Below are 11944 nucleotides of genomic sequence, written 5' to 3'. Positions count from 1 at the left end.
AGCTTTCCAGCCAGTGACCTGCCTGGTAATAAGTTAAAAAAATATGATGATAATTAACTGTCCATTGCTGTTCACATAGGCCTTTCTTATTGGAGAATTACGCCAGTAACTGCCACGCTTGACAGATGAGTACAGGTGAGTAGCAACCGTACTTAGGCTTTGATGCTTTAAGAGGGACACTGTTGCCCACCCATCGATCTTTGACTTTTTATGACATGTACGGAAAAGGAATGGGTGGCCTATTGTAAACTGGGATCATACGGCGTAGATTATATATATATATATATATATATATATATATATATATATATATATATATATATATATATAGATTATAAGATAAAATATAAGACATAATATTGCCGTGTGGTCCCAACAAATAATAGAACAGTCCTTACTTTTCCGTGGGTGTCATAAGAAGCTATTAAGGGAACTTAATTCAATAGATAGATAATTTATTTGCATTACTTAACAGCAGACATAGATGCACAGTAAAAAAAAAAATAGAACACATATACAAAAAATATAAAAAAATGCAAAAAAAAAAAACTAACAATTTTCCTTTTAATGCACATGCCACAGTATCACAAAATTGTGACAACTCAGTTTATTGCTTTGCGCTCAAAAGAGCAAAACATTGATATTCTGATGTGGCCAAAATCTTCCCGCAGAAATTCCTTACAAAAAATAAAAAAAAAAGAAATATAGATAAAATGCATACAATAAAATACATTGGGTGTGTTCATTTCATTCACTATTATTTAATATTTTATTCTAATTAATAAATAACAAATAACATACAAAGAAAGGTAATCAGAGGTCACTTTCTAACAATTTCAAGGGGGAGACCTTTAGTGTTCAGTTCAGTCAGAGTTCAGCAGTGGACAGTTAACGGCTGATATTATAAAAAAAAAACTAGATAAAAAATATAGCATCACATGTACATGATAAAGCGAAATAGAGGCGGAATCAGTCACATATGTGCTGGCATCCTCGCATATATTTTGGCGGGATCCTCCTGCAAAATCCCATTAATATTAGGGATAAATACGGAAAGTTTGTAACACTGAATGACTGGATATATAATACTCTTTCAAAGAAAACTACTAAATAGATTTGAATAAAATTTGATACACGAATAGGTTATATCGTAATTTACTAAATGGACACTTAATGTACTGATTCGCGCGAGCGAAGTCACGGGATACAGCTAATTCAATGTGAAAGTAAAAAAAACGCTACCTGTAATATATGTGGATTTGTATTCTATAATAAATCGACAAAATTATACATTAGATACTTATGTGATCGTTATTTTTCCCTCCAAATTCAATACAAGAATTAGGGGTTCACGTTCGGCCCTAAATAAAAAAAAATCCATACAGCTCACTGGCTGAAGCTTGCACTGTGTACGTAATTCTTGTGTCCTGTGCCATAGTCGTCTATTCTATATTAAAACTAATATGAAAAGCTAAACATGTTTCAGGTGGCCACTTCCTCGTTGCCCGCCTCGAACTCTAGCTTGACATCACCGCTGAGCCCCTCCACGTCTACTTCGTTCTCTGAGGCGTTCAGCATATTCAAGGTGACCTATAAACGAAATGCCATTGTTACTCGTTTGTTACCTCTATTGAGTTTATGGACTAATCTAAAAGTTGTAAATAAATATCAATGGGTATATAATATAGCGTTTTCAAGTACTAAAACAAGCATAATGCTATGGATATACCACACAATTTCATTTCGTAAATACGTACACAACATACATTGCTGTGGTGACGTTATTTACATGTTCTGTGAAAACAACTATCGCCTGTAGATGTAAACATCACCGTATAAATCAGATCTACAAGTACATTTTGGTAGAAACAAAAGAAAAAAACCGAAACATACTGATGAATGATGCTACGTTTAATAGTCACATGAAATTTTAAATATTTGAATTTAGAATACTGTAAAGTGCCTATAAGTAGATATTGGTTTGCAAATAAAACGACAACTTCTATCGTTTCAAAATTAATATGGGACCACACGGGAATAAATTGTCACAATACTAATGAATTGAAAACTTGTTCCTTTTGAAGGTCACTAAAAATGTAGAAACTGTAAAAGGCTCTGATGAGACTTGATGAGACTAAAAAAATATCTATTTCAAAATCCGCCACATAAATTGTAGCGAAGAAGCCGAGTAGATGAATTACACACAAAAGACAAGGGTTTGGTTTGTGTAGATTTATAGTAGAGGCTACCATTGATAAGAATGAGAAATGTTACCAACCAATGACCATAGGGGGGAAAGGGATTGTTAGTAATGGAGACTAAAGATCCCATTGCTAGCAATATACCCAACCAGGTCGACCACCTCGTGATTCGCCCTGGAAACTATCATGGTTAATTCCTGATGAATTCATCATCATGGGCTAACTGGCCTGTTTTTATTCTCATCTATCACCCTTCACTGGTGCTTCGTCAGCGTATCCCGTTAGGGCAGGCGGGATTACCATTCCATTTTCATCTACCAAAAAAAAAAAAAACCAATGACCATAGCATACTGCGATAACATTTTATAACCGCTATCGTTAGATATTAATTAGGGACATTTAATAGTTATTTTAAATATTTACATTTTTATAACATAATTAACAAATTTAAAAGTAATTCTTAATTTAATTAATGAAATAGTTTGATAATAATTTGTAATAACTGTCGCACATGCAATAAATTATTTCTACGAGGTAACAAGTGTTTTGTGATGTGTAACTTCCTACTACATAATATACTATGAATCAAAATTATATTTAACAACAAATACTACAACACTCAATAAATTAACTACATTAAAATACGACTGCATTTAAATATGTAAAGAACAACTTAAACAAAAAAGTTACTTTTTTATGCAACATAGAATGGTAAACAAGCTGACGAGCCCACCTGATGGAAAGTGGTAACCGTCTCTAGACATGTACCATGGGCATAACAGAGTATAATGTTTCGCCCATGATGCGTTGCCATTCCTGAGAACTCAGATGTTATTCCTCTGTACCCTGTAAATTCACTGCCATATTCTATCCTTCAAACGGAAACACAGCCATGCAAATACAACTGCTTCACGGTAGAAACACGAATGGGACAAAAATATAAAATAGAAACATGAGACATATTTACTTTTTAATAACTAAATAAAAAACATTTGTCACAATATTCGCTCAAAATCCGTAAGGAATCAACAAATTTTAATGAAATTCCGTGAATTATAGATTCAGATGGTTTTGCTCCCAATTAAGATATAGAATAATTTTGGACCAGCTAACTATACTATGAAAATATTTATTAATTGATCAAATAGTAATCAGTGTTTGTACTAAATAAAATAAGAAAACATTTTAAGACTGAGATTATAAATTACGTGAACCGACATATAATAGCATTATCCTATTATGTTAATTAAATTTCGGTTTACCAATTATACTCGTACAAGTTCATTTTTGTTAGTTACGAGAGAATTGAGAAAATTGAGACCTACGAGTAAATTTTTGTAGCAAAATGATTGAATCCAAAGTGATATTCCCTTATCTCTAAAATTAAAAAAAAAAATGACAAAAATGAAAGTTATTACGGTACACTAAAAACTAAATTTAATGTAATTCTAACTGAAACTTATAATAAATTTAGCTAATACTAATTTATATTTAATACTAGCTGACCCCGCGAACTTCGTACCGCCTAACCACAGACAATTTGTTTTTGACTAATATTACCATCGTATAAATATTGACAAATATTGACATCAATATTTATACAATACTAACGCCACTCAATTGTTTTGTCTTCCCGGAATCTCTTCACTAACACTTAAACTATATGGTATGGTATTAAAGTTCAAATTGACTTTAAATATTATTAGGAATCGTTAGTATGGCAGTATAGAAAAGCGTTGTTTTTAGACTTCAAGCAATTTTTTAAGTTTTTCCCTCCTTAAGAACCATCCTCGTACTTCTAAGAAAAGAATTAGCGAAATCGGTTCAGCTGTTATCAAGATTTGCGCTTAGCAACACATTCAGCGATTCATTTTTATATTATAGATTACAAGCAAATCGTAAGGCCATATCTAAGGATCAGTATGAACTAAATTTATAATAAGTTTCAGTTAGAACTACATTAAATTTAATTCTTGGTGCTCCGTAACGTTATACTTTCGTTTTTTTATTTTTATTTTAATATCAGAGACAAGGGAATAGCACTTCGGAATTAACCATTTTGCTACAAAAATTAACTCTAGATCTCAGTTCCCTCAATTCTCTCGGAAGTAACAAAAATTAAATTAGTTAAATTAAGTCAATATGCCGATTATCCTATGACGCGTTAATTTATTATTTAACATGTCGTGATACAGGGAATTTAAGTAAACTTTATGTGGCAACTACAGAATCATATTTTTATTGAGTATAACAATTTTAATGTGACTATAGACAAAACTGAAGTGCACATGGAAACGAATAATATGTTACGATATGAAACAAACAGCATACATTCGAATTGGTACACCCTATATCTAAAATACCTATAAATAATAAAAAAAAATAACTTATACGAGAATTAAATATTTAATTAGCAAATAATAATCTATAGAATAACACTTGTACCATACACGCTCATGCAAGAACGGTGTGCGGGCGATGCTCCGAAAAAAAAAACTCCTCTAACAAAAAAAAAAGACAGCACAACATCTATATAATTCATGAAGCCTAAGTGTGATAGTGAATTTTTGAACCTCGGCGTTTTTTCCTATAACGTTCTGTGTGTTGATCACGCTCAGAGGGGGCGCTACCTGTGGAGTCTGCGGCTGGCCAAGGCTAGTCACTGTACTGCTTACCTGTCTCACAGGTATACCTGCGTCCTCGAACGCTTTCTTCTTCAGTGTTGTGCGGATTTGAGTCCTGTAACAGTTTGTTACATTAATTATAAACTGATTAATTAATCTCGCCATCGACAAGGTGAGATGGTAACGCACAGTGCGATTTCAGAAATGTTTCCTCTCACAACCACTCGGGTTATGATCATTTCATGCTTCCAAGAGAACACACAGCATGTTATTCTTCAAAAATAATAATTGTAATTTTTGACTCTTCCAACTCAAAAGGTTACCGAACCCTAGTCTAGGGGACTGACAAATGTTATTTCGCCCCTACCACCATCTGCTGAATATTTTTTTTCTTATCAGGATAAAAACTATTCTATATCTCAAGTCGAACTACAATGGCCCGATTTGTAACATAATCTTAGCCTATCGTTAGTACACCTATCTTACAAAAAATAAAAACAAACATATTTTTGAGACGACTGGAAACAAGCTATACAATACAAGCTGACTTAGAGGGGAAAGGGATTGTTAGTAATGGAGACTGAGAATCGCAATGCTAGCAATATACCCAACCAGGTCGACTTCCTCGCAGTTCTCACTGGAAACTATCATGGTTAATTCCTGATGAATTCATCATGATGGGCTAACTGGCCTGTTTTCATTCTCATCTATCACCCTTCACTAGTGCTTCACAAGCGTATACCGTTAGCGCAGGCGGGGCTAACATACCATTTTCACCCATCAAAAAAAATACAAGCTGACTGCTCACCTGATGGAAAGTGGTAACCCTCGTCTAGAGACATGAAGAGCACCATGGATATTACAGAATATGTTTACATGTATATAGTGTTTTCTAGGACCTCCACGGTAGACACCAAAAATGGCAAACCCTGCTATTTTTGAGAACTAAGATATAATGCCTTATATACTTATGGATTTTATATCAACAAAATATGTTATTATCAGTGAAATGTATTAATATGAGTGAAAGTTTTCACTTATTTCCAACTTGCATATTGTCAGAATTTTAACTTTGAAACTATGATTTGATTTTCTTGCATGAATGCAACAGCATTAGCAAAGATAAATATTTTTCTTTTCTTTGTTTATTACAATCAAATCTTCTATGACCACCATAAATAATAAGACTGTTTGTCTAAGTAAAGAAATATTGTGAAGCCTTTCGATTTCTGGTGTGGAGATTCAATACAAGTAATAACACAGTTATTTTACAGTACATCTAACACATATTACATTTACCAGACTTTGTACAAAAGTCGATTAATTGGGTGAATTTACTGGGTACAGAGGAATAACACCTATGTCCTCAGGAATGGCAATGCATGGGGGGTATCATGGGCGAAACAGTATACTCTGTTATGTCCATGGTACTGCTCATGTCTATAGGCGACGGTTACCACTTTCCATAAGGTGGGCCGTCAGCTTGTTTGCAATTCTAAGATGCATAAAAAAATAATAATAATAAAATTGCAACCGGACATTTAGAGCAGTATGGAAATTATAGAATGCCATTTCATATATGGAACAGTGTCTTCTATAACATTCATGTAGCTTCCCTGCCTTCATACTCTTGCAACCGAATCTTTTAAATAACCAGATCATCTCTATTGGTAATGAATATTTGAGAAGCCTTTCGAATTCTGGTGTGGAAATTCAATACAAGCTATAGAAAATTAATGATACAATTATTTAATAGCACATCACACACATACATATTAGACATGTACTTACACAGTCCTATTTTTTATGTGTTGACTGAGCTTATTAAGATCAACTGCGAACCGATGCACACATAAACGCAGCATTTCTATTTCTTCCTCAGTCCATTTCCCCCTGTAAATAGAGAAATTTAAAAATTCTTTATTGCTGTAATAATGTGTAAAAAAAAGAACAGAGTAATAAAAAAAAACAGACAAAATTTTCAGAAATATTATAGACTAGCGTTCCGATCTGGCTTCGCACGAGTACACAGATGTTAAAAAATTTATACATATTAAAAAAAGTTTCAGCCAATTCGACTGATCGATTATTTTATAACATTTTATATGTGATTCTTTAGATTGATATAACTATTTTATTTATGAACCGATTGAAATAAAACAAACTCTAAACGCATTAGTGAAAACTGCGTTCAAATCGGCTAAGCGGTTTCTGAAATTAGCGTGCACAAACGTACAGACAAACAGGCATACAGACAAAAATTCTAAAAATCATTGCTTTGGTTTCTTGTGCATTCATAATAAAAATTACGTTCATTCATAACGTATCGCATTTGTAGCCGACGGACAAGGTATATTATCAGCGAAAAAAAAAAGACCGAGACCAACAAAAAGAAATGAGAGCTCATCAAAAAGATAAAACGTAAAACAATGCCAAGTCTAGCAACGCAGTTCTTGCACTACAAAGTTGTGAGATCTCATGTTAAATCAAGTAAGTAATTTTAGTTTCAGTAGATATATCAACAACTTTGTTATAAATTATTATCTACGTTATCTAATCTATCGAACCTATCAACAATTATAGCGACTCTAATATTAAACATTTTAATTTCTATAACAATTATAGTAACTTGGCATTTGCACAGCAATACATTTTACTAACAAAAATACTTTTTTTTTATATACAACTTGTGTGGCAAACAAGCTGACGGCCCACCTGATGCAAAGTGGTAACCGTCGTCTATAGACATGAGCAGTACCATGGACATAACAGAGTATACTGTTTCGCCCATGATACTCCCATGCGTTGTCATTCCTGAGGACTCAGGTGCTATTCCTCTGTACCCAGTAAATTTACGCTATATCCCACCCCTCAAACCGAAACACAGCCATGCAAACACAACTGCTTCACGGTTAAAACACGAATGGGACAGAGGTACCCAAGCAATCGATTTTTGTACAAACTCTCCCTCTTGCACAGCAATACATTTTACTAACAAAATTACTTATATAATAGAATACTTTATTCTTAGATGCACTGCTTAAATTTAATATAATAATTGTTGCCAAGCAGTAGTTACTGTGTAAAAAGTAAACATATGATTGATATAATAAATGACTTATGATGATTAATATGATTCATCTGTATCAAGTTCAAACTCTTCATTCTTTTCTTGGATGACAATATTAATTGTGAAACGGACAAGGGTCGCTTCAGCCTTATAATCCTCCATAAATTCTCCCATATCGCAATATCTTATGGTTCTGATATTTCAATGATATCAGCCCATTTTTGTTGAGATAGTGTAATCATCTGGCTCTTCTTATCACTATCATATGTTTTAGCATTAAAATTAAATTAAGCTATGCATCTGGTTGTTATGTCTCACTTACAATCTTCTATTTCACTGTACAAAGTACCTATAAACCCGATATTCTCTTCTCCACTATTCCTTGTGACCAACAAAGGTCCTTTACCATAATTTCTGACATATACTAAAAGTAAATGCTGTTTCACTATTAATTAATTGGCTCTTAAAAAGAGATCAAGAGTTTTTATTTAAATTGTTGAAAAATTATATTGATTCCCCTATTCCTTTAAACAATTACTATTATTCATTTCACTATAAAAATAGTGAAGTTGAAGACGAAATGTGCTGAAAACACATTTGTATTTTGAGTTTAAATCGATTACAATAAATTATGCTCCAATATTAATTTGAAATATTTAGTAACTCAATTGCAATGTATTAAAAATTTATAAGGTATAATTTATGACTTTAATGTGACTCTATTTACATCTTAGTACTTTTTTTATTGTTGTATGTCAAATCTCATCTGCTCTCTGTATAATAGTTAGTAGTGGCAACTTAAGTAGTTACTATTTGTTATGTAATATTTTTCTGTTAATTGTACCGCTCATTTTCCAAATACCATACTATATCATATCAGCCCTTAACTGTCTACTGTTGAAAGAGGGCCTACTCCATTAGGGGGGTTTGCTAGTAGTTACCAAATAGATGGGCTATAACTGCAGTTAGGCTTGGTGATGTTTTAAGAGGGATGCTGCCATCCATCCCTCAATCATTAAGTTTTTTTTTTTATCTACCTTCTCTATAAGACTTATCCAGTATCAATAGTAATTTAGTTATCCATATCTGTTTGGTGGTTATCTAATTAAATATTGTATCTATCAGAAGTTACATTCCATTATACCTTAACCACAAAAGGATTCACTTCATCTTGCCTAAAACAACATGCCTAACTGGGAGGAAAGGGATTGTTAGTAATGGGGTCAAAAAGCCCCATTACTAGCAATATACCCTGTGAGGTTGACCTCCACGTGGTTCCCCCTGGAAACCATTGAATTGGTTAGGATGAGCTAACTGACCTGCTTTCATCCTCATTAGTCATCTATCATTGGTGCCCCGCTAGTGTACACCGATAGCGCAGACAGGGTTACCATACCATTATCACCCATTAAAAAAAAGTATGCCTAACTTGAACCACATCATTTCATCCTTCACAGGTGTCCCACTATTGTATACAGTTAACATCTGCAGTCTATTTTTATATATACCTACATTAGTACACAACATTTAGTTTGAATACCATTAAGTTCAATTCAATTGCTTCATATTGTTGCAAAACAGATGGCTGTATAGATTACCAATTTTATATACATAATATACACATTGCCTGTAGACAATGTAATAAATAAAATAGCTCAACTAAGACATACCCTGGTTGTGAATCCCCCATTGGGTGTAACAGCATAGTCATTTCTGAGAGTTTATTGAAAGCAATTCCTGCCTCTCGGAAGATCTCTCCGACCTGTGGAACCAGTAGGTAAGTGTTAAAAATATTCAATGTCATATGATTTTTATATTTGAAACAACAAGCTGGTCAACCTATTGGAAAGGGGGGGAAGGGATTGTTAGTAATGGGGAGGTTAGTCTCCATTGCTATCAATATATCCTATCAGGTCAACCTACACAGTCACCCCTAGAAACTATCATGACAATTTTATTATTGAATTCCTCACAATGGACTAACTAACCTGCCTTTTTATCCCTCACCTATCACCTCTAACTGGTTGGTACCTTGCCAGTGTATACCGATAGGGCAGGCGGAGTTACCACTCCATTTTCATCCATTAAAAAGAACCTATTGGAAAGTGGTAATTATTACATATAGAAATGATATCATGGTGAATGTAGCATGATGTGTATTTTATAACAATTATTTTTTATCTATGTATTTAACTCTTTAAAACAAATGACAGCAAAAACATTTAGAATGAACTGCATATCACCACATAATATAACAGAACACACACATAACAGTTCACAGATAGGTGCACCGACTGCAGGGTACTATGTTACTGATATACTGGCAGTTACACATTTCCCACCTTTTTTATATTTTCTTTTAATTTTTACTAATATCCTTTTAATATGAACATCACATGGAACTGTGTACTCTATGATGTGCATAGTACATCAAAGAATCACCATACAGCTTTGGTATTCCTAAAGTGTGAGATGTTATGACTCTACATTCTGCAATTTCACTGTTACTCTTTATAACAATGGGCAACCATGCCACATGTAATATATCTACATTACCCTATAAATTTATCCATAATCAAGATTACTGTATACTTAAATACAATGTAAACATTAGAAATGTTGCAATAATGAATATTTGATAGTCAAATATAAGCTGGTCAAAACAACTTGTCATATAAAGATAGGATTAGGATAACAGAATCATAATTTCATGTTACACTGCACTAAAAGTAAAGTGAAGTGTCATATTTTACTGGAAAACATAGACTGGAAAAGATACAAGGTTCGAAGCTTTGAACTTGCTTGCTATTTAATTAAGAAAAAATTGGCGCCAACTTCATAGGCGATAGGGACGAATCTAAACAAAAATTCAATATTATTTTGCGGTTATTTTGCCACGGTAAGTCACGAGTTTAATTGCAAATTATATTGTTCTAATTACCCGGCAACAATTTCGGGTCTAATTAAACTTTGTACTTGCATTACAAACATAATTATATCATTTATATTAATTAGCTACATAATTAGATCTATACAATTTCAGTATTTTGTATTTACCTTTGCTGCCGAATTGTTCATGCTTGCTGCAGGAATATCTACGAAATCTGTTGCACTTTCAGTTCCGTAACCAGTACTAAATAATTATTTATCAATTAATATTTATCACACAATTTGCCTATTTAATTTTGTATATATAAATCTTTATTGAAAGTATTATTTATTAAGCAAGCAAGAACAAACTGATTAATTGAAAAGTCTGGTGGGAAAAGTGGGGGAATTAGTGTTGCCAACTCGATGTTAAATTTTTATGTTGATTTTTTCATCTTTAAAAATGTCAGTAATTTCACAAGGGACAAGTTTGTGTTTTTTTTTTTAATGGGTTATAATGCAATTGTAACCTCGCCTGCGCTAATAGTATACGCTGGCGGGGCACCAATGATAGATGACAGATGACGATGAAAGCAGGCCCATCGTGAAGAATTCCATGATAAGTAACCACGATGGTTTCCAGGGGGAACCATGTGAAGATCGACCTGATTAGTTACATTGCTAGCATTGGGGCTGTTAAACCCCATCGCTAACAATCCCTTTCCCCCCGGACAAGTTTGGTTAAGACAGATAACTTTTGAGGTGTGACGGGAGTGGGCCTGGTGGGGAACGAACTGTCATAATATGTTCGCTATTTCTAAAGGCCTAATGTACTTTTCATTAATTAATACTTTTGAAAAATAAAATTGTTGGTTGAATGTTGTCGGTTACAAGTTATACTTGTTCCCCTCTTCTTTTTTCTTATAATATATTATAGGATTATCTAAAATCCGAAAATAAGGGAAGGATACGATAATCCATGAATTCGGTAACTTATTCTACCACCGGGAGAATGACCACCTATCTTATAGTGGTATCGGGTTTATCGTCCGTAAGTCTCTCGTAAATAATGTTTTGAAGATTGACAGTATGTCAGCAAGGATGGTAAACCTAGTAATCAGAATTACCTATAGGTATTCGCCGAAAGTGATACAGATATACGCGCTGACCGTAATATACTC

The 11944-nt window shown here is 33.4% G+C and overlaps 1 protein-coding gene across 3 annotated transcripts; it reads right to left on the bottom strand.

Annotated features, from left to right (window-relative positions):
* Positions 1-335: 335 nt before the first annotated feature.
* LOC113510467 (chromatin complexes subunit BAP18-like) lies at positions 336-11149 on the bottom strand. 3 transcript variants are annotated; one of them, XM_031911658.2, is made up of 5 exons: positions 10953-11149; positions 9566-9657; positions 6617-6718; positions 4775-4940; positions 336-1590 (listed from the first exon to the last, which is right to left on the bottom strand). In XM_031911658.2, exons 1-5 carry the CDS (start codon positions 10971-10973, stop codon positions 1483-1485), a joined length of 489 nt encoding a protein of 162 aa, XP_031767518.1. In that variant the 5' UTR covers positions 10974-11149; the 3' UTR covers positions 336-1482. The 3 variants fall into 3 exon arrangements, with proteins under 3 accessions (XP_031767518.1, XP_031767519.1, XP_031767520.1); XM_031911659.2 differs by having other exon boundaries at positions 4832-4940; XM_031911660.2 differs by having other exon boundaries at positions 4877-4940.
* Between the last annotated feature and the right edge of the window lie 795 nt (positions 11150-11944).

The sequence above is a fragment of the Galleria mellonella genome, unplaced genomic scaffold, assembly GCF_026898425.1.
Source record: "Galleria mellonella isolate WM207_F2 unplaced genomic scaffold, CSIRO_AGI_GalMel_v1 utg33, whole genome shotgun sequence".
Classification (NCBI taxonomy): domain Eukaryota; kingdom Metazoa; phylum Arthropoda; class Insecta; order Lepidoptera; family Pyralidae; genus Galleria; species Galleria mellonella.
The sequence above is the reverse complement of the archived record's forward strand: the minus strand, read 5'-3'. Positions and strand labels throughout refer to the sequence as shown.

Excerpts from the sequence above, each read along its gene's own strand:
- LOC113510467 (XM_031911658.2), bottom strand. The coding sequence starts at position 10,973 with ATGAACAATTCGGCAGCAAAG. Across the intron at positions 4,941-6,616 it reads CACATAAAAAATAGGACTGT|GACTCAAATCCGCACAACAC; the intron begins GTAAGTACATGT and ends AAACTGTTACAG. Across the intron at positions 1,591-4,774 it reads TTATAGGAAAAAACGCCGAG|GTCACCTTGAATATGCTGAA; the intron begins GTTCAAAAATTC and ends TTTCGTTTATAG.